A 22,148-nucleotide genomic window follows, 5' to 3' on the forward strand; every position below is an offset into this window, starting at 1 on the left:
AATATAAGAAAAAAAACTAGAAAAGAACAGAACATATTTATCCCACTCACTCGCCATCCCTCTCAACAAATCAATTTCACATCCAAAAGATCAATAAGCAAATCATTCTGAATGCCTATGTCTCAGACCGTACTACTTCGTAATATTTTCCACAGCGCAACTGCAAGAACTTGGTTTCAGCCATAAAAAATTAGCATCATTGCCAACAAATACCACATTTATCACCATGACACATTAGCAAGACATCAACTGGCTTTCAAGCCAATCTATACCACTAACCAAACAGTCCTCTGAAACGAAAGATGAGCAAAAAGAAGACTTTGAACATAAACAAACCAAAGTAAAATTCAACAGCAAGGATGTGTCAGAATGAATACTGTCAGCAGCCTTATACATCAGACAGGGATAACTGTAATGCACTCATATTCTCATCATCCACAAAATTGCTGTCATCATCAACAAAAAAAAAAGGAAGAAATTCCAAGACATATGCAATTTGAACTAAACTGTTTTCGCCATGAAAGAAGAGGAAAAGAAAGCCAACAGGGGATCTATCAGATCTTCCTATTCAATATATAGCAGGTATCATCAGCACCCAATCTAGCGAATTGGACGCTTCCCGACCAAGAAGTACTCATCATTTAGATCCCCGGCAACTATTTCAACTAAGAAATCAATCTTCCACGGAGAAAGACGAGAGTTTGGAAGCGATTCAACCTTGGAAGCAGAGAGAGCCGGCGGTGGGGCTGGCGATATAAAAGGAGGTCGAAGGATTGGTTTGGCGCTAGGGTTTTGATGTATCACACGATCGAAGCCGTTGGATGGTGTCCAAGGATCGTTACTCGTCGATGGATCGGATCTGATTTGATCCGACTCCGATTCGGTTACGGGTCGGATCTGCTACGATGATCCGAAAACGAACAAAATAATAACAAATATTATCGTCGATTCGAACCTAAAAGGAACCCTAACACGCGTCGCCGGCCTTCTACTCAGCCCCTTCTCTTCATCCTTCAAGCAGACGCCAGCGGCGCCGTCGCCTCCCGGTAAGATTCTTCTTCTTATTATTCTCTCTCTCTCTCTCTCTCCATCCATATATATTTTCTTTAGCTGGATTGAGTCGCTTGGAGGCGCTACTGCATGGCTCGCTCCTTCTCTCCCAGCAGTTTGGTAACCAAAAACTTGCGTGTTTTTGGTTGCAGCTGACGATGCTGAAGATTAAAACCCCCAAGACGCAACGGGCTAAACGGGAGGTCGAGAAGCGCGCCCCTAAACTTGTAAGCAAGTTATTTAGATGTGACTGTGCTTTTAGGTTGGATATGCGGTGAACGTTATTTTTAAAGCATCAATTTTATGTTTCTGTAGGTCGAGAGTGGCAAGAAAACACTAATACTTCATGGCACAAAGACAAGCGATGTGTTGAACACGGTGCTGACTCAAATTTATCATTTGAAAAGAGACAATGCCGTGAAGTACACCAAGAAGAACGAAAACATAAGGCCTTTCGAAAGTGGTGGGGAGACATCTCTAGAATTTTTCTCTCTTAAGACTGACTGCAGTCTGTTTGTGGTGAGAAAGAACATATCCATTGTTTTTTTTCTTTGGTTCATATATTTTGTGTATTTGGGTTGTAAGTGATTGCTAGAAGCAGTTTGATTGTTGTTATAATGTTCCATGCTAAATCTGTCCTGGCGTTGCTATGTCCATTCCTCATGAAATAGAGTGAAGTGATGATAGTGTTTATCACTGAACTATCACGATTTTTGCTTATCGGCTTGTGGTATTGCTGGATATATTATTCAAAAACTGTTTGGTCACACCTTTTATATTTGAGTATTCGGTCTAGCATCCATGACATAATCTGTTGTACCTTTTATTTATCGTCTATTTCTTATCAGTTGCCTCACAGTTTGAATTTAGCCCAAGCAGTAAAGAACCTCACAAATTTTTATTCTGAAATTTAGGATGCAAATTTATGCTTCCCTGCTCGTTTGTATCTATTTCATCTGCATATCCTCATATAGCTAAATGCCAATTTAAAGGATTTTGCAAGGGATTAATTTGAAGCCCTGATACTTGCATATGTTGTTTTATGTATGTTTCTTTGTAACTTTGAGCAGGTAAATTTTTTACAGAAAAACTTCGCTTATCTTATGTTTGAACTGTTTTTTAGAATTAAGGAATGGGGAGTCACAGATCCATTTGGATCATCTTAGTTAATTCTGTTACTGCAATCATTATAATACCTTGTTTTATTTGGTTCTGCAGTTTGGTTCTCATTCTAAGAAAAGACCAAACAATTTGGTTTTGGGGCGGATGTTTGATCATCATATTTATGATCTTGTTGAAGTGGGAGTTGATAATTTCAGACCGATGGAATCTTTTGAGTATGACAAGAAACTAACTCCACGGATTGGGTCAAAGCCATTCTTTGCATTTGTCGGAGAAGGATTTGAGAGTGTTGAAGAGTTGAAACATTTAAAGGAAGTATTGCTTGACCTTTTCAGAGGAGAGGTTGGTTTTTCCTAAAATGTTGTTTAAATATATGTGCATGATTTTTTAATGAGTAACACGAGTTTATCATTCTGGCTAGTGCAGGTTGTGGAAAACTTAAATCTTGCTGGCATAGACCATGTGTTTGTATGCACAGCCCTCTCTTCAAGTACAGTGTTTTTCACTCACTGTGCTCTACGGCTGAAAAGATCGGGTACTGCAATTCCTAGGATGGAACTCGTTGAAGTTGGACCATCCATGGACTTGGTGGTTCGACGGCACCGACTTCCTAATGACAGCTTAAAGAAAGAGGCAATGAAGACCACTAATGGGCAGCCTAAAAAGAAGGTTTGTGCTAGTCATCTTAGTCCAAAGTTGTTATGTAGTCAGGTATTCTGTGAATATCAAATCGCAATTTCATACAATGTATAATTTTTCATCTCTTGGGATGGCATCAAATGGTTGTCCATAGGACTTTAAGACGAGCATTGCCATCTTCAGATGCACTTGTGCACCTAATAATTTCTGCTTGGTTCTCTTTTTCATGCTTAACTTTGCTAATTGCTACTGTTTGCTCTAGACTGATCATTTATTTCTTCTTGCAGATAAAAAATGTGAGCAGTGATGTGCTGCAGGGTAAGATAGGGAAGATCTACATTCCAGATCAAAAGGTTGGTTTTTTCCTTTCTTGATTTTGGTGGGTGTTCAGGCAGTGATTGTCACAAATAATGGTTCTTTGTTTCTCTCGTTTAAGGTCGGTGGTATTGCACTATCGAATGACGTCAAAGGATTGAAGAGGGAACGTCGCGAGGCAAGGAAAACGAAGGTTGTTGGAGAGAATGAGGCCAAGAAAAGAAAGACAGCATCTAAATAGTCTCCTAGGTTTCCTTTGCTCTGTCGTTAGTCAGATGGCGCACACAGATCACGTCGAAGACCACAACCGGAACAAGTTTCTGTGGTGTAAGACTTTCCCATTGAGGTATGACGTGACTTTCAAGTCCAAGCTGGTATTTCTTGAATGGGCCATGAAACAGCATTATCTACTCAGTTTTGTTGACAAATCTTTCTCAGCGGCCGTGTTTTTGCAGGATACATGGCAACTATGTTGATATGCTCATTCTCATTCCTTCGTGGTGTGTTTTTAAGTATCTGCTGGTTGTACCCTAACTAGTAGGTTATTAAATTTTGAGTATTTCAGACTTACTAATGTAGCTTGATTTGCTTAATGTAATTGGTAAAATATAACAAACAAGAGTAACATTATTACTATTGTTACAGCATCATTATTGTGCATGATCCTGTCATTATGCTCTATGTTTTCATCATACTTTGTAGGTTACGTTAGTATGCCAACTCGTGTAAGTCGGAGAGACGGACCCTATTCAATTTGCTCTTGGTAGGGTCTACAGAGTCCACTTCGTGAGGGCGAAGAAGCGCCGAACCTTCGGTCGCGTGTGATTTGAATCACTCTACGCGCTTCCTCAATCATTCATCGACAGCAAATTGCTGGCTTTAGCAGGTCCCACCTTAAGAGAAAGCTGCTGTCGATGGCGTACTCCGCGGGTATTCCACTGCTTGTACGTTTTAATTGTTGACATTCTCAAGCATGTTACTTGACACGTCGGAGGAGTCTCTTGATTTGGATAACATTAAACATATTAAATTTTATTCTTCAATAATGCAATCATAAAAACTAATAAAAAGATAAGCTTAGTCAACATAAGTTAGTTGAAACGGCTGCGTCAGTTCCCAAAATAGGTGCGCGGCGGTGGATGGTGGACTCTTTTGTCCTTTCCTGCGCTGGCCATCTCTGCTGTCGACGTGTGCCACGTCCCACCGTCGTTCCATGGACAATGGCAATTCCGTAAGTTCGCAAAAATTTTAATGATGAGAAATGTAAACCTACCCCGACTGGTTGATACCTGCTTCGGTAACCCAAAGGGACGTGGTGGATCCCGCCTGCGGGTCCATGTTGCTTCTCCAACGGTTACGGGGGTAAGCCGAGTGCCGAAGGTCTGTAAATTTGCGACTTCGATGGAATCCGGAAGGGTGTCACCCACCTACTCGTGCGCGGGGCCCTCTCACCGTCCCACAACCTACGTGAACTCGAAAGGTTCGCGAAGAAATCCTACCGAAGCCGATTGGAGACAGATACGGACTCCGTCACAAGCATGGGCCCCAGTGGCCATGGAACGTGCTAAGGGGGGTAAATCGTTTCGTCCAACAAACGCCTACAAAAGAATTATTTAGTTTTCGATATTAGAGTATTTTTAACTCTCTCTCTATGCCGCCTTCTTCATATTCTTTTCCGCATTGGTATTATGAGCAACGGCTCAGCCTTTAGGTTTGTTCCGGAAACGAAGAAGAAAATGAATCTTACCTCCTTCTCGCCCAAATTTTAGTGGAAATCCAGGGGCGTATCCGATTTCTCCTCCCCTTCGAGCTTCTCCACGCCCGCCCTCCGGTTCCTTGCGGGGGCATCAGCCGCCTAGATCGGTTTCCCCCTCTTTCTTCTGGGGCAATTCTGGTCCCACGCGAGGTTCCTTGCGGGATTCGGATGATCGGTTGATCTAATTCCGCGGCGCGATGACCTACCGGGCTCAGGATGTTGAGAACATCGTTGTTCTGGATACGAAGTTGGGGGCGGGGGAGGTGAATGGGGATTACGTGAGGTTGGGGGATGGCGAGCCCCGGGGGGTTGCCGGGGTGCTGCCGCAATGCCCCTACAGGAGGTGCAATTCGGTTTGGTGGTGGATCAGGGTGGTCCTCTTGGGCGTTTGCTTGTGCGCCGCAGCGGTGCCTCTCATCATCTTTGCCGGCCCTTTGATCATCAGAAAGGTCATTTTTTATTCATTTCTTGCTCATTGATTAATTATGCACATCATTTACCGCTTTGTGTTGATCTCTGTGCTAATTAATTAACGGAAGAAACAATAGGTTGATTTTAGTGAAAAAAATATTCCCGGGGTGCTGAAATTTCTACCAAATTTAGCTAAGAGGATTTGTTTGCTGTCATGCACATGGTAGAGGTTCAGATAATTATTGGTGATAGAAGTAAATTACAATGATCATACTGGTATCATTAAATCTAATATATTGTTCAATTTTCTAATTGTTGTACTGGATTTTTTTTTCCATGTAATTTGATTGTTATAAATGCTTTACGCATCAAATAAGAACAAAAAATTAGCTGAAGTACCAAATTGCATTAAGAGATCTGGGTTGTAATTCTGAATCTTCCATATTTTGCAGCTAGGTTTTTTTTTTAATCTTTCAAGTAATTAAAAGCAAGGGCAACACACAAGGCTACCGGCAGATACCATCTTGCTTTTGTTTAAGACCTTAAGCTCAAAAGAACTGAGTACAGGCCACAATGCTTTAAAATCTCTAAAGATTTTGTTTTTTGGTGTGGAAGTTGATGCATCTATAACATGCTCATTATAAAATATATAGCAAACTTCAAGGTAGCATTGCTTTCTCAAGTTAAAATTGAAGATGGATTCCTTCAGCATGTATCATAGAAGTGTATGCTTCCATTTTAAGCCTTTTTTCTATATTTTTCTGGCTTATTCTGATAGATTTTATTCTTCTGACAGGTGGTTATACCATTCTTGAACTGGGAGATGGCAACATTCAGCAGACCAGTTCTTGGCTTGTTACTTTTTGCTTGTATTGCACTGTTTCCGACTATGATTTTACCTTCATCACCTTGTATGTGGATAGCTGGGATGACTTTTGGTTATGGCTATGGCTTTCTGCTAATTATGGCAGGGAGCAGTATTGGCATGTCACTGCCTTTTTTTGTTGGATCATTTTTTCGTCACAATATACATGTTAGTCTCTACTTTTTTTTTCCTAATTTATCTGTTTAAAAGCTTAAGATAATTTTTGGTAACTCTGGTTCTCATTTTGTAGAGATGGTTGGAGAAATGGCCCAAAAAAGCAGCTATTGTTAAATTAGCTGGTGAAGGAGATTGGTTTCATCAATTTCGAGCTGTTGTTTTACTCAGGATTTCACCATTTCCGTATATTATTTTTAATTATGCAGCTGTTGCAACCAATGTTGAATATGGTCCGTATATATCAGGTTCACTTGTAGGAACCATCCATGAGACCTTCATTACAATTTACAGGTTAGTATGGTACTAATGCTTTGAATTTTCTTCTGACAAAGCTGCTCTAGTCTACATCTACGCAAGATATGATTTCCTTTTTGCTGCCGCCGTATCTTACTGGCCTTTCTTTATTTTTGTTGACTTGGATAGCTTTCTTTCTAATGATATTCGTTCTGGTTACATATATACTGGATAGATATACTTCAGAATAGTTGTATGATAGCACAGGCTTGGTGGTTTTGATTTGAGTTGTACTTATGTATTTATCAGAATTTATCACCAATCTATTTAGATTTGTTTGTTCAAGATATAGTATGACTTGACCCAAGCTGTTATCATGATATCACTTTAGTTTATTTCAAGAGCTAAATGAATCCTAGTGCTAGCATCTTAAAGCAGCAATTTGGTCCTCCTTGTACTTATACAACGAATTCTTCTGGTTGAGAATTTTACCTCTGTAATGTAGAATAAGAAATAACTAACAATAGTGTGTTGAACACAACTATGTATCGGAGCCCATGTGAAACAACAGATAATTTGTTGATAACTGATGTTTACTAGGAAAAAATGTTACTAGTCTCTTTTCTTTTTTTTGTTTACTTTGTCCATCAATTTTGGAGACCATTGACAACTGAGGTTTTCAGAAGATTGAAAATATAACTGAAAATGTTTTACTGTCTTCCCTTTGACCTTTTGGTTTATGTTGTAGATACCGTAAGTTTGTCCATATGTTGACCCCATATCTTTAATTTTTGTTGTTGGCAGTTAAATCTGTTGAAAATTTAATTTTCTTATGACAATTTGTTGTCATTTTTAGTTAGGTATTAACAAATGCTGTTTATTTTACATAATTTTAATTGCTTATTTATGTTTATTCCTTGGTTAGTAATTCTGATGTATTATGGACTCCATATGTTTTATATATTAATTTGCATTTTTTTGTTTGGTTTAATCATGAATAGTATGAACCAAATCATTCCAGCCGCCACTATATATAATCCTTAGTGATCGTTATTGTAGTTTATATTTCTGTTGAGCCATGCGATTCTTTGCTTCCATACTATTCTTTCTGGCTTCTGAAGCAAATCAAAACATTCTCTTACTTTTTGCTTTCTTTGCTGTCCAGCTCTGCTAGATATATGAGTTATTTCTTATTTTAGATTACTCCTCACATTTATTTTATGCTCATTTTTATATTCCTCGGGTACTTGAAGTTGAAGTTTGTAAATCTTGATCTCTAGAGTTAAATTTTGTTAAATTCAGTCGGTCAAACAAGTATTTGTTTATGAGACATCATAGTATCATTGCTCTGTCCTACTTTCTAAGTGACCCATCCCATGTTTTGCTGTTATAATGCACAATTTTAAGCTTTCAAATGTTATGTGAATATGCACAATGTAGGGTAATTAATTGATTAGTTATGAGAATATATTGTCTGTGGCAGCTAAACATATGTACTTTGAAAATATTTCTAATGTGCAATACAATTTTTCCCATCTACTTGGACCTGTCTCAAGGCTTTTTGGTTAATCTGTGGGAATAATTGAGAGCAGAAGGCCTTTTCTTATGTTATATTTTCTCTTTGCATCTCTTTCTTCTCCTTTTCTTTTGGCATGGTTGCCAAAGATCAAACCTTCTCACTTCCATGTTTGCAGGGGTGGTTCATGAAAAGCATATTTTCTTGTCTCCCATGGAGGAGGCTCTGCAATTGTGTTTTCGTCTATTTTTTTCCTTAAAATTTGTATTCTCGGTTGTTATCATTTTGTAATGCTATTAGTTATTACCATTGCAGTTGTTTTTTTTTTCATTTGGTGGCTGTGTTTTAGTGACTGTTGGCTTTTAGCGTGTCCTTTGATGCCTATACTAATTCCTCCTCAAGTTAGATTATAGACTTCGGTACTTGTATCTATTTCACATATATTTTTTTCATGACATTGTAGTATAATTTTATACTTTGTACCTGTTTCATGCTGATTAGCTTGTGTTTGAAGGCTTACTTGTCGGAGATGTCTAATTTACTTTTTTTTTATGATAAAAAATACATATTTAACTTTGCAATGAAACAAACCATCAGTGCAGGAGCAAGTTCATTATGAATTGAAGTCAAATTTACCAATTCAACATAGTAGGTTGGGCATACTCAAATTCCTAGGTGTTGAATCCAATTTTATTGGACAACACTATTTTGAATTTGTTTAATTTTTGGGAGCCTTGCCCATCTGGGTCAATCTTTGTGTCAGATTGAGATGCTCATTCCAGCATGAAATATCAACATCAACCAGATCCATGGCCCATTTATGCAGAAGCAACCCAGTTGGGACAGTTGAAGGATTTTATAATTAATCCTATCTTAGTGTGATTAGGATCATTTATGTTACCTGGATCCTACATGTTGATCACACATTGATGGTGACCCGGACTGACCTTAGGTGGTTTTTGCTTCAGCAGAGTGTGAATGTATAATCTATTACCAGTTGAATGCCCACAAGTTTCCTTGACTAAGAATGTTGTTAACTTGGAGAATTTCTAACAACCAAGTGCATGTTTGGCATTACATTCTTCTTTCTTCATATGCAAAGATAAAAATTTTCAGAACTTGAAAATGATGTAGAAATCATGTTTTTTTTTTGTGCATTTTTTGTTTTATTGGATGCTAGGCTGCCTTGTTACATCAGATTTCTGAAGTTTTTACACAGTAAAAACTTTATCTCCAAGGCAAGAACTAACTTCATTTCATTGTTGTGTGACTTGCAAGAGCAGCGGAAGACTACTTCAAAGCTTAGCAGATGCAACCAACACTGGGGGTTTCCTTTCACTGGAACAGGTTATCTACGACGTAATTGGCTTCTGCATTGCAGCCGCTGCCACTGCAGCTATTACTATCTATGCCAAGAGAACTCTTCAAACCCTTCAAGTGGAGGATGAGCTTAGTTAGCCTGAACAGATTCAAACCCATTACTTGGAGCATGTAGAGTTTATTTTTACATTGGTGGAGCTTCCTTGCTGATTTTCCACTCTTTTTCGCCCTTGCTGAATTGCACATTTTTTCCCTTGCTGATTTACTACAGGAAATGAGCTCATGGTATGATCTGTATGATCTACGTGAGACTACTACGCAGCAAATACTGTAAAAGGTAACAAATAGGAGATGATTATTACATGTATGGACATCATTGATGCAGGATTTGTGAAACTACACGATCTCAAACTGTGTATTATCTTTCATGTAACTTGTTTGTGGCATCAACTTCATTATTGATAGATAAGATTGCAATATTCTTGGGCAATTTACGCCTTTTAGTTCTCTTATTGTTTCTGCAACCACTAGTTGGACGTTTCATTGGTGATATTGTTGACATGTAAAGCTCATGAAGGTTTAGCATAATCAATTTTAGCTCATGAAGGTTTAGCATAATCAATTTTAGCTCATGAAGGTTTAGGATCAGCCCTTTTTTTTAATGATCAAAGGTGCAAATGTTGGAGCATAATGGCAATTGCCTTCCTGTCCTGTATGCTTCTTTCTCTCGGCTGTGAATTAGCTGCGATGTTACATGTTCGTCGTCTCTGGTTTGCTTCCAGGCTATTCATGGTCATTAAATCATCATTGAGGTACAACATTTGATGCATGGCTTACTGTCATGTCTTGTTCTATTTCAATAGGTCTTTTTCTTGATCACAATTATGTGCTTCTCTTCCCTCACCCCCAGAAAAGACCCCCCAAAAAAAAACATAATAATATAAACATTCAGAAACCTGACCTCAATATCAATCTCTTCCCTATCATGCATAGTATTATTATCACGACCACCATTTTCACTTCCCTTCTGAATCCTTATCTGCGGAGTTTCCCTTTCTGATGGAGGAGACGAGGGAGAGCGGGGACTGCTTCGCCCAGCGTTTAATGTCGTAGCCTTTCCTGTCGGCCTTCTTCTCCTTGCCGTGCGCCTTCGCTCCACCGTTCCTGCTCTTGGTGATGGCGATGGCGAGGTCGTTGGGGAACAAGGAGCGCCAGACGAATGCGTGGAGGAGCGTCGACACGAACAGCAGAGACACCATGGTGGAGGACATGAGCGAGAGGCTCAACGCCAGGCCCCTGCTGACGAAACAGGGAGCCGATTCCGCGTACTTGATGGTGGCGAGCGAAGCCGTCGTCATCGGAAACGTGTACGACCACCATGCCACCGAGAACCTTCAGAACAGACACCACGGAATCATGGCTTAGAGTCGGTCAATTTGAGCAAGATGTGAGCTTTCGAGTGAAGGTCTCGGGGATGTTTCCTTACTTGAATCCTCTGAAGAAATTGATGCGGACGACGAGTGAGCAATACAGGAAGAGGGCGATGAAGTAGAATGTCGTCGACACGGCGTCGAACTTCCCGTAGATGGTAGTCCACGCGATGCTCGCGGCCGACGGCGTCGCGATGAACATGGAGTACACGGGGTGCAGCTCCTTGGGCAGAGCCTCGTTGGTGGGCAGCCTCTGGTACAGGGTCACGAACACGCAGACGTAGTGCGCCAGGCCGACTGCCCACAGGAACTTACCGGCCTCCCCCCACCCCACCTTGGCCGCCAGAATGGCCCCGACGAAGTTTCCGACCACGGAGAGGTGGGACGACGGGTTGGCCACCTTGCACAGCCGGCGCTTCCCCCCGGACAGCCACTGCCCGTAGATCTTGACCTCCAGGACGAAGACGGGCGCGATGAAGGCGCACCAGATGGCCGGGTGGAGATGCTTCGGCACCCACCTCGGCGGTGTCCCGATGGCCAGGAACATGCAGGCGATCCAGGGCGCGAAGAAGAAGTTCACCCGTACCGGGTGGAAGTACTCGCGGCGGATGGCCTCGAAGTAGAAGATGCACTTGAGGGTGTAAGTGACGGAGACGGAGACGAGGATGACGAGAGCGAGGAGCCACAAGGCGATGTTGATGTAGGGGGAGACGCGGAGGAACGCCATGGCCGGGCTCGACGCCAGGGCTCCCCACAGTATAGCCTGGCTCCCGAGGCCGAGGCAGATACCGAAGCACCCGATCGGGAATCGGAGGAGGAACGGCCACACCTCGTCCTTGGGCAGGAGGATGTCCTCGGAATCCTGCACCACATGGCATCGCTCTCTGATATCTTTGCACCAGTAACTACAGAGACACGATGATCGATGGCATTTGGAGGTGGATGTTGCTTACCCTGACTTGGTCCAGCTCTGGCCCTCGAAGAGCCGCGAAGTATCTTCCTGCGGGGACGCTCTTGTTGACCCTCTCGTCTGCTCCGGTTGATCCGGGAACGCCCTCGCCGTGGGTCAGATCGGGCTCGTTCTCCTTTCTCAATGGCATCAAGGAATTCTGCCTCGCCCCGAGCGTCGACTTCGTCCGGAATATGCTGAAATCTCCTTTCCTCTGGCCAGCGTCCCCGCCGGCAACATTAAGACCGCCTAAGCTCTTCCCGTTCCGCAACAAAACCCGTTGCTCCTCTTTGGTGTTGCTGTTGCTTCCACCCTTGACGTTCTTCTTCTCCATGTTCAACACCGCCATGCCGCTCTCCAGGGAGATCTGCCGGCTAAACGTCGACATCTGAGGTTGTGTCCTCGCGACGTCCCCTCCCCCGCCGCCACTTCCTCTTCGAAACTTGACGGCCGTGTTGGAAGACTGGCGCTCTCTGAGCCTGTTAACGTTATCGTTGCCGTCGCTCAGCACCGGATGGATGTCAACGAAGTGGTGCTCGGTGGAAGAAGAAGAGGAAGAAGGCGCAGAGGTCATTCTTATTGGAAGGGGTGGGGAAGCTGGGGAAGGTCCATCAGGGTCTGGTGCGAGTATATATAGACATTTTACGAATGTACGTGAACATGGGATCCCTTTTACCTGTGCATGCATTTTGAGCCACGAATTGAAGTAACGTGATGATGTTATGGGGTTGGGGGGTGGTTGGCCGATGAGAAGAGTTGATGGATGGTGGCCACAGCTTTTCAGGAAGAAAGGAAAGGGGAAGGGAGCTGCAGCAGAACAACATGTCACGGGTGGGATGCGGTGGGGGGGGAGAGAAGGTGAGCGATCTCGGTGTGGCAATGCGCACGGGAAGACTGAGAAAAGGAAAGATCCAAATTGGAGGAGCCGAGGTGAGGACACAGTGGCGAGCCTTCACGAGCTCGCTTGACTTGCGTGCACTCGAGTTCTCAGTCACGCGTGCTTCCGCAACTAAGATGTGAACTCACTGATTAATCTCTCTTACAGATGCATAATATCGGATTGATAGAATGATCCTAATGGAATCACCTGATTCATTTGACACTCACACCAAGTATATATTTCCATCTTAATTGAGTGTCACTACTACAAGCTTGCTCTCTACCAAGTGTAATCGACATGTGTTTCATTTGTCATCGATTATTAAGGATTTTGAAGAATGTTTAAGGCCAAATTCCAAAACAAAAACAAAAAAAATCTGAAGTTTCCCTCTTTTTTTTTTTCCTTACGCCCCTTTTAACTTTATTTTCACATAACATGCTCAACTTCTAAAAAATGAGATTATCCTTAGCGTCTATTTTGTCAATGGTTATGTTTGCCTTCACCCCTCATTTGTCGTTATTGTCATCACGTCCTCGCCCTCATTTGCCGCTATAGGTGCACTCACACCCATCACATTCATCCTCGCCCTTGCACTCTAACCTAGCCTTGCCCTCATTTGCCAATGATAAGGTGCTATCGAGGCTTTGTCATGAAGTTGTCATCCTTGCCCTCTATTCTCCATCATAGTTTACATTGTTCCTTGTCCTCTATTCCTCATCATAGTTTAGATTGTTATTATCATTTCCCTACTTGCCTCTGTCTTGGAAGCCTCCCGTCATGTCATTTTTAAGGAGCACATCCTTGACCCTCTTCTCTTGTCTCCTATATTTCATACCTTTTGCATTGAAAGCATATATCTTATCTTGCTTTTGCCCCTCGTTGTCACTCGATCAGGAAGCAAAAGAGCTCGAGGAGGAGGGAGGAGAAGCCCCATCGTGATTGTTTTCTTTCTCACCACGTTGACGATCATGAAACATAGAGAAGGCCCGACAATCGACACGACAGAGAAGACGATGATGATCACAAACATAAAGAAGGCTTGACAATCAACATGATGATCACGAAACATAAAGAGCACAAAGGTTATGAGTAATGTTATTTTTAAAAAAATAAAAAAAATAATTTTACGATAATAAAGCAGAAAGAGAACGCTATAAAAACTTGATTGATTAAGTTACTTGCAAAGACAGTACCACTTTTATGTATTTATTTATCTAAGATAGACTGATGCGACATATCAAGAAGTCCCCTCAAACTTTCTTTTTCCTCGATCAAATCCATGGGAGAAATCATACTTTCGTTCGATGATATCTTGACCACTTCCTACTAATATGCCTTCCGCATGATTGTACATTTTTCTATGAAACATTTCTCGCCGATTTAACGCATCTTGGACATCATAAACCTCTTTCCGGAACAATATTACGTAATCGCTAAGCTTCCTTTTAATCTGTGTCTATTAGTTTAAGATCATACTCACATATCGAAGCATCAAAAGGAAGGCTTCCATTTTGCTACGATTTCCCAGAAGGCATCTTCTTCCATTTCAAACGGTGAAGCGTGCAGCATTAACGACAACAGTGCTCGTGTACATATTGCACCCCCACATGGGGTCGTCGTATACCAAAGCTGTCAGTACAGAACAATTTCATATACAAAATAAGGCTGCACCACCGCCTTGACATGTCAGAGCTGGGAAGAATTGATTCACCATGGCAGGCCATACCACTGAGCTGTCTCTCACTGCCTGTGGCCACGAGAATGGAGACGAAGCTACCACCCACCCACTTACCTAGAGAGGAGAAAGACTGAAACGGTGGTGGGTTCTAATGAACTATGGTTCATGGGACCCTGGGTTTCTATATCTGCTGTCGCTGCGCACCAGCGTGTCCGCCTGCGGTGTCTTCTCCGACAGCCAAATCTAACCGAGAGATCAGACAAGAAGCCACAGATTGCAGAAATTAAAGAGAGCAGAAGGTCTTGCAGAAAAGCCTCAAGGGGTCGCGGTTTTACAAGCAGTGCCATTGTGGAGAATGCCCAGCTCCGGCTGAGACACAGGGCCGCCGCCGCCGCCGCCGCCGGCCATCGTGGGCAGCAGCTGGCGTCCGTTCGCTGGGATCAAGATGGATAGTTGGGTGCTGCTGCTGTTGCTGTCATGTTGTGCCGTGGGAACGACGGTGGAGGTCGTGTCTCCGCCACCGGCAGCTCCTGCTTCCACGGGCTTTCTTGAACGGTTGCGGCCCCGGTGCATGTGTCGCTCGCAGTATTTCTGGTCGGGGACGACGTCTCTGGAGCACCGCCACTTCTTGCCGTCGGTCCTCCGGCACCGTCCCGGCTCCGGCTCCATGCTGTTGCGGTAGTCCAAGCACAAGCTACCGTAGCCCGTCACTGCCTCGAGCCAGCACAACTCGGTTACGTACATCCAAATCCCAAAGGGACGACAACATAAGCAAATGAATGGACGCAAGCAAGGTTGAAGGGCATAGATCAGGATGGGAGGGGGGTGTTACTACAGGAGGGATAGACGTAGGCGCCGAAGGAGGAGGCGGCGACGCTCTTCCAGATGGGGAGGACGAGGTGGACGGGGACGGGTAGGCCGGCCGCCATGTATTTGTAGATAAGGGCCTGATGCTCCAGCTCTTGCAGCTGCATGAAGGTGAAGACCGGTTTGGCAGCTCCTGGCCCTCTCCCCAGCCCAAGTCCCAAACCCAGCATCAGTGACGACGGCGCCGCCATGGTCACTAAAGCAATCGCCACCACCAACACTATCTCAGAGCTAAATCTTACAGAAAGAAAGGGTGAAGAAGAAGAAGAAGACTAAAGCGGTAACCTTCATCTGATGAGACGCGGGCAACCTTGTGAGGCGGGAAGCCCTGTTGTCGTAGCGGCTGTGTCTGCTGTGACTCTTCCTCTTCCTCGTGTTCCGGCGGCGGCGAGTTCTTTTCATGCGGCATTCCGGACTGAGCAACGGAAGCAGAGCAGCAGTATGGACATGGAAGAGGGAAGCAACGCGGGGCCAACGAAAACGAAGGAAGCACGCACGACACGATCCGAAGAAGATGAGCGGGTTAGTGTCTCTGACCCCGCAAGCTTCGGTTCCTTCTCCTCGCCCACATCAACAATCATAAGATTGGTCTGTTCGCCGTCTTGCAATTTCGCCAGGATTAAAAAGAACAGCGGGTTACCCCTGCCACGCAAAAAGTCAAAAGTGCCCCTCCCTCGTACGAGGAACCCAAAGCCACCGCCATAACGGATGAAACTGACGGCGGAACGTTAGTTACGACGGCTGGGACCACCGTCATTGGCTGACGGAACTAACGTTGGACGTCCGACGGTCGTTACGTCGGCGACGGGACAGAGCAGTCGTCTGACATGTGTCAGTCTTCTGCGGAAAGAAACATGACACTGTCGCTGGTCTGCCTTACAACGCGTTCGTTCTACAGAACAACGCGTTCGTTCTACAGAACCACGCGTCGGTAACCGGTATGACGGGTTGGGTCCTGAAGAATCCGAATCCGAATCCGATAACGGAGGTGACGCTTTTCCCATAAAATATTAGTTCATTTCAAAGCATATTTTAGTTCAGAAAACATTTTATCAAACATGATATTAACTAAGCTTTTAGATAGTATCAGAGCAGTGCATTCCAGTATGCTACCACTGTGTTCTCCTTTCTCACCCAACAGTCCAAGGTTCCCCTTTCAGGTCTATCATGGCCAGCAACCAAATACACGCCATGCCATTCACCGCAAAGCCTTTTCCCTTCCATCTCCTTCTCGATTGAGTTATTGGTAGGGAATAAAGTAGATGTTAATTTTGGCCCACTTTCACCTCAGCAGTGACGAGGATAAAGGAGCCCACGTGCCTCCCCCTCGCTACTGCAAGCAGCAGGAAGCAATCTTTCACCCCTACCGATCATGATTTCAAGAAACATCATACGCACGATCGTTAACCTCTTTTTCGGCCGCTTACTTGCGGGGATCGTTAACCTCTGACGACGAGGCTCATTTTTCTCTTTTCCGACAACTCTTGTTTGCTGTAGACTTCAGCCTAAATAAACGAGATTCATCCATCATGGTAAAACGTATCAGTTAACCGTGGATATAAATGAGTCTCCAAAAGATCGTAGATTAAGGGAATGAAATATCTTCGTTTTTCTTAAGTCCGTCCTTCGTTCTCCTTAAGTCCGTCCTTCATTCTTCTTGGTGAGGAAGATGAAGATTGGCACAAGTGTTTCTTTCGTTCTCCTTAAGTCCGTCCTTCGTTCCTCTTAAGTCCGTCCTTCGTTCTCCTTGGTGAGCAGATGGGATGATCAATGAAGACTATCGCGATGAGGAAGATGAGGATTGGCCACGGAACCTCTTAGGAATTTGGCTGCAGCGACGTTGGTCGCTTTTTTCTCAACGGTGTTGGTCGCTGGCCGAAGGTAAGAGTGAAGCTTCGTTTTTCTCACTATTCTGATACCATGATGAAAATAATAGAAGATAAGAAAAATTATTGAAGATACTAAATTGATTGATTAGATGTAATTTGTTTTGGGGAAGTATGATCACGTTATATCATGTAGTTTATACTAATAAATCGTAACAGTCGTTATATAGATGTAACGAGACAATCGTTATTGATTATAATGACCGTTATCGAATAAGGAGACATGGTGGCGGCTGTACACGTGGTGAAAGATATCAGTGTCACATACTGGACAGCTGTACACGTGGGCGCCATGTTGGACAGTGTTGATGAAACTTGTCTGATAAGTCAACGGTTAGACTGTCATTTGACCGTTCGTTTTGCAACGCTCGGAACGGGTTCAGTCCACTTCTTAATTGCTTGCAGACTTCTTCCGAGACTGAGACACTTCAGAAACCGTTCTATGTTTGTCTTTAGTCAACAGTGGCTCCCTACAAATGCAAGCATTGTTACAGGAACTTGAATACCAGAGCTCAAACCCCTTCTTCCGCTGTTGCTTTCGAGTTCCTTGTTTTCCTCAATGGAGAATCTTAGCACATGGGTTCTCTGTTTCCTTGCTCTCCTCCTTTTGTCCGGTCTTTCTCCAGTGATGCCTGCTTCCCCTGATGCTTCTCCAATTGACCGGGAAATCAAAGATGCCGATGCTTCAAAGCTGCGGACATACATAATTCGAATGCGGCTTCCCGAGAACGCTACCTTCGCCAGCACCCAAGCCTTGGAGAATTGGTACCGGTCGCTGCTGCCGCCGATCGCTGCGAACTCCAGTGTGGTACGCTTTGTCTACGCATACAGCGACGCCATCACTGGGTTTGCTGCCAGGCTAACAGAAGAGGAACTCGGGTACATAGAGCAGAAGGAAGGGTTCCTGGCGTCGTATCAGGACGTCAAGTTGCCTCTCCTGACGACCCACACCCCTGAGCTACTCGGCCTGCAACCCGGCCAAGGCCTCTGGAGCAACTCCAACATGGGCAAGGGTGTTATCATCGGGGTGTTGGATACCGGGTTAGCGATCGGGCATCCATCATTCGGCGACGATGGAATGGAACCCCCACCATCGAGATGGAAGGGGAATTGTCCCCACAATGGGATCGGATGCAACAACAAGGTGATTGGAGTAAGAATATTCACAAGCAGCGGCGGTGGCTCGGCACCTGAAGGCGCTGCAGATGACGAAGTAGGGCACGGAACCCACACTTCGAGCACAGCGGTGGGGAACTTCGTGAAAAACGCCAACGTGCTCGGAAGTGGCAACGGCACCGCCGCTGGCGTGGCGCCGCGTGCTCACTTATCCATCTACAAGGTCTGCAGCTCCGACGGCTGCATAACGTCCGATGTCCTCGCCGGGATGGATGCAGCGATCAAGGATGGGGTGGACGTGCTGTCTCTGTCTCTCGGAGGAGGGCCCCGTGCTCTGTACGCTGACGTTATCGCGATTGGGGCGTTTAGTGCGATCGAGAAAGGGATCTTCGTCAGCTGTGCTGGGGGTAACTCCGGCCCGTCACCTTCAACGCTCTCCAATGAGGCTCCATGGATCCTAACGGTTGGCGCCACCACCATTGATCGGAACATAAGGGCGACCGTCAAGCTCGGGAACGGTCTCGAGTTCGATGGTGAAACAGCCTTTCAACCGGCCAACTTCTCGTCCACCATGCTGCCTCTGGTGATGCCAAGTAGTTCACAAGAATATCGCAATTGCCTGGTTGGTGTGGTCATGCCCGAGGTGAAGGGGAAGATGGTGGTGTGTCAGCGTTCGCTCGGTTCTCGGATCCAACTTGGCGAGACAGTGAAGACCAATGGCGGCGCGGCCATGTTGCTCATCAACGGAGAACTTGATGGCTACACCACATTGGCCGAAGCCCATGTCCTCCCGGCATCGCATCTTAATTACGTCAACGGGTCGAGCATCGAGAAGTACGTAAACACGTCCAAGGAGCCGGTGGCCTCCATCACTTTCAAGGGCACAATCCTGGGGGTTTCTCCATCTCCTACAATAAGTTTCTTCTCATCTCGAGGGCCTAACTCTATAAGCCCCGGCATTCTGAAGCCCGATGTGGTCGGACCAGGCGTCAACATTCTCGCGGCATGGCCCTTCGAGGTAGGCCCTTCCCCGAATAACTCGGCCACCGTGTTCTTCAACATGATTTCTGGGACTTCCATGTCGACACCTCATCTTAGCGGGACTGCGGCTCTCATAAAGTCCGTACATCCTGACTGGTCGCCGGCGGCGATCAAATCGGCAATCATGACGACTTCGGATATCGTGGCCAACGACGGGAAGCCAATAACCGATGAGCTGCACCAACCGGCGACATTCTTCGCGACGGGAACCGGACATGTCAACCCAACAAAAGCCGCTGACCCCGGCCTTCTCTATGACCTCAACGTCGACGATTACATCGGCTACCTCTGTGGGTTGGGTTACTCGGATGCGCAAGTGGAGATCGTCACCCACCGCAGAGTCACCTGCGACACCGTCAAGAAGATCAAGGACGTGGAGCTGAACTACCCGGCGATAGTGATAACGGCAGCTGCGAGCTTCGATAACATAACAGTGAATCGGACGGTGACATGTTTTCGCTCAGGGAAGACCGTATTCAAGATCAAGGTGGATAAGCTCAGTGGAGTATCAGCGAAGGTCTCACCAGAGACGCTGGAGTTCTCACATGAGAACGAGAAGAAAACCTACAGTGTGAGTTTGAGTTGGCAAAGCAGCAATGTGAATGATGCAGAAGGAAACTTGTGGTGGGTTTCCGATATGCATTCTGTGAGGATTCCGATCGTCGTAAGAGCATGACTGTAACTCTGCAAGAATCCTAATAAACATATATTCCAGTAAGTATGGGACTCGAATTCGACTATCCAATCTTGGACTTAAGTTGGCGAGTCAAAGTCAAAATTCAAACTGTGGCTAGCGGACATGATTGTGTGATTGCAACGATTCGAACGCAACTGAAACCGAGGAAAGATGGTTCGTTGACCGAACTTTGAAACTCGATTCATCGTTTTTTCTCATCTTCCATCATCAGACACGAGAAAAGGAAACAGATTACAGAACGGAAAAGAAACCATTCCATCTTCAATCTATATGTTCATTTCTACTGAATTGATGGTATGGTGTGCCAAATCCTATATTCGTGTGAAAGAGAAGAGCGAAGAGTAGCAGAGCAGCGTTATCTATGTACCCATCTATTTGGGCTCGGAGGGGAGGAGCTTGATGACGAGGCCGGGGAAGACGTCGTCGGGGTCGTGGATATGCGGGTTGCGCTCCACGATGAAGGGATCTCCGCACTTGTCGCTGATGGTGTGGAGCGTCTCCCCCTCCCCCACCACGTAAATCTCGTCGCACCGCCGCTCCATCAGCCTCCCGCCACGGACCGGCGCCCCCCCGATCGGCTCGCCCGACGCTGGTCCCTCCCGCAGCGAGCATAGCAGCAAGAGCGCCACGACGGCAATCGCCAGCAACCACGCAGCGGCATCGGCGATCCAGACGGCGGTGGCAAGGGACCTCCTGGCGAAAGCGGCCATTTGAGGTAGTAGACAGGGCGAGCAGGAAGAGGCGCGGCTGAGGGTGGCGCGGTGGGGACTTCTGGGGCCGTTTCGTGGGCGGTCGGGGGTAGTTTTGGAGGCTACGGTTATCTTTAAGGATGCAAACAGTCCACGTACGGAGTGGTGGGCGGTTTCGCTCACGGTTGTGGACCTAATGACATGTGGGCCATTCTCAACCTAATATTCTTTTATTTAAAATATGAAAAAAATCAATATGAATATGACCGCTTGACAATTAATACTTATCTAACCATATGATCTGCTTTGGATGTTAGACCGTCCATTGTACCGCCCACCTTCATCCTAAGCGCTTGCTTGGTTTGATCAACTCGGGTCACTGATATCAAAGCAGCGAGCTGCATTCTTTGATCATATAGCACACCAGAACGTACATAAAAATGTGCGTAACAGTAGAATCATACGCAACATGTTCGGCAGTCTACTGCTATCATCACATCTGGCAGTTGGCACATTGTAATCTCAGTTGATGGTGTGATGCACGCATCATTGATCGTTAGGCATATGTTACGGTCATTGAATTTGGCACACTGATTAAGCCCTAAACCTTGTCAGGCCATATTGACGGGCTCGTATGGGGACGTGCGACCTTCCGAGGGTTGAACTCCACCATGGCAATGACAAGCCACCGCACCCCTCCGTCGTCTAGCCTTTTGCACGCATATTAACGTGTTTTGGTGTCGTGGACGGCTCTTGATTCCCCTCGATCACACGGTGACTGCAAGAGCGTGATTCAGATATTTAAAGCTCACAAAAGAAAAGATAGCAGCATATATGAACGATTGCATTTGACATAAAGCTTAATCCAAGGGATTTAACTTAGATAACTCGAGAGAAAAATAACTCATCTAATAATCTCTTTTTCATTTAGTTTAGATAGTTCCGTATTTAGAAAACCAAAGATAAAAGAATTAGATAAAGATTTACTAGTTTAGGAAATCTCTCTATCTGTTCGAATAGAGAAAAATCCTCTATCAAGGAAATCCTCCCTCCTATAAATAGACGAGAGATATGTTAATTCAATAAAAGCTTCTTCAATAATTTTTTTTTTCTTATCTCTATTTTTTCCAATATGGTAACAAAGCAGGTGAGACGAGCGAAACTTCATAGCCATCGAAGTCTGCCAGCAGCAACAACAACAACAATATGTCATCTTGGAGGAGAGAGACATGTTAATTCAATAAAAGCTTCTTCAATAATTTTTTTGTTTTCTATTTTTTTCAACAATATGATTTGATTATTTCTTGAGATATAACAATTAGAGGAGAAGGCCAAAAATTTATATGAAATCAATATCAACCTCGTCCAAAAAAAAATAACATCTCTATTCAAAACTCAATACGACATCTTTAAAGAAACGAAAGACATCAATTATCACCATCCAATCATGTCACAAAAATTGGATTCTTTTTCGATCATTATCCATCAATATCAAAATCAATCGAACAGA

General features: G+C 44.7%; 6 protein-coding genes and 1 non-coding gene across 9 annotated transcripts; 3 read left to right on the forward strand and 4 right to left on the reverse strand.

Annotated features, from left to right (window-relative positions):
• Window positions 1–357: 357 nt before the first annotated feature.
• On the reverse strand, window positions 358–443 carry LOC135597842 (small nucleolar RNA R38). The gene has a single exon (XR_010481434.1). It is a non-coding gene; the product is annotated as a small nucleolar RNA R38 (small nucleolar RNA).
• A 478-nt stretch (window positions 444–921) lies between these two features.
• Window positions 922–3,773, forward strand: LOC103972053 (ribosome production factor 2 homolog). Of its 3 annotated transcripts, none has more exons than XR_010481325.1 (8): window positions 922–1,046; window positions 1,203–1,277; window positions 1,366–1,569; window positions 2,269–2,514; window positions 2,599–2,841; window positions 3,099–3,164; window positions 3,248–3,472; window positions 3,565–3,773. XR_010481325.1 is itself a non-coding variant. In XM_009386246.3 (7 exons), exons 2-7 carry the CDS (start codon window positions 1,209–1,211, stop codon window positions 3,365–3,367), a joined length of 948 nt encoding a protein of 315 aa, XP_009384521.2. In that variant the 5' UTR covers window positions 922–1,046; window positions 1,203–1,208; the 3' UTR covers window positions 3,368–3,773. The 3 variants fall into 3 exon arrangements, 1 of the variants encoding a protein (XP_009384521.2); XR_670749.3 differs by having other exon boundaries at window positions 3,582–3,773; XM_009386246.3 differs by having other exon boundaries at window positions 3,248–3,773.
• Window positions 3,774–4,793: 1,020 nt separating this feature from the next.
• Window positions 4,794–9,908, forward strand: LOC103972054 (uncharacterized). The gene is made up of 4 exons (XM_009386247.3): window positions 4,794–5,331; window positions 6,090–6,326; window positions 6,409–6,626; window positions 9,369–9,908. Exons 1-4 carry the CDS (start codon window positions 5,080–5,082, stop codon window positions 9,541–9,543), a joined length of 882 nt encoding a protein of 293 aa, XP_009384522.2. The 5' UTR covers window positions 4,794–5,079; the 3' UTR covers window positions 9,544–9,908.
• Window positions 9,909–10,169: 261 nt separating this feature from the next.
• Window positions 10,170–12,383, reverse strand: LOC103972055 (guard cell S-type anion channel SLAC1-like). The gene is made up of 3 exons (XM_009386248.3): window positions 11,789–12,383; window positions 10,892–11,697; window positions 10,170–10,797 (listed from the first exon to the last, which is right to left on the reverse strand). Exons 1-3 carry the CDS (start codon window positions 12,356–12,358, stop codon window positions 10,422–10,424), a joined length of 1,752 nt encoding a protein of 583 aa, XP_009384523.2. The 5' UTR covers window positions 12,359–12,383; the 3' UTR covers window positions 10,170–10,421.
• A 2,233-nt stretch (window positions 12,384–14,616) lies between these two features.
• On the reverse strand, window positions 14,617–15,789 carry LOC103972615 (growth-regulating factor 10-like). Its single transcript, XM_018820358.2, has 3 exons — window positions 15,495–15,789; window positions 15,178–15,405; window positions 14,617–15,052 (listed from the first exon to the last, which is right to left on the reverse strand). Exons 1-3 carry the CDS (start codon window positions 15,616–15,618, stop codon window positions 14,658–14,660), a joined length of 747 nt encoding a protein of 248 aa, XP_018675903.2. The 5' UTR covers window positions 15,619–15,789; the 3' UTR covers window positions 14,617–14,657.
• Window positions 15,790–17,523: 1,734 nt separating this feature from the next.
• Window positions 17,524–20,062, forward strand: LOC103972616 (subtilisin-like protease). The gene has a single exon (XM_009386965.3). It carries the CDS (start codon window positions 17,655–17,657, stop codon window positions 19,926–19,928), a length of 2,274 nt encoding a protein of 757 aa, XP_009385240.3. The 5' UTR covers window positions 17,524–17,654; the 3' UTR covers window positions 19,929–20,062.
• Window positions 19,460–20,756, reverse strand: LOC103972056 (uncharacterized). The gene is made up of 2 exons (XM_018820528.2): window positions 20,317–20,756; window positions 19,460–19,597 (listed from the first exon to the last, which is right to left on the reverse strand). Exon 1 carries the CDS (start codon window positions 20,657–20,659, stop codon window positions 20,321–20,323), a length of 339 nt encoding a protein of 112 aa, XP_018676073.2. The 5' UTR covers window positions 20,660–20,756; the 3' UTR covers window positions 19,460–19,597; window positions 20,317–20,320.
• Window positions 20,757–22,148: the final 1,392 nt, after the last annotated feature.

The sequence above is a fragment of the Musa acuminata genome, chromosome BXJ1-11 (genome assembly GCF_036884655.1).
Source record: "Musa acuminata AAA Group cultivar baxijiao chromosome BXJ1-11, Cavendish_Baxijiao_AAA, whole genome shotgun sequence".
Lineage (NCBI taxonomy): Eukaryota > Viridiplantae > Streptophyta > Magnoliopsida > Zingiberales > Musaceae > Musa > Musa acuminata.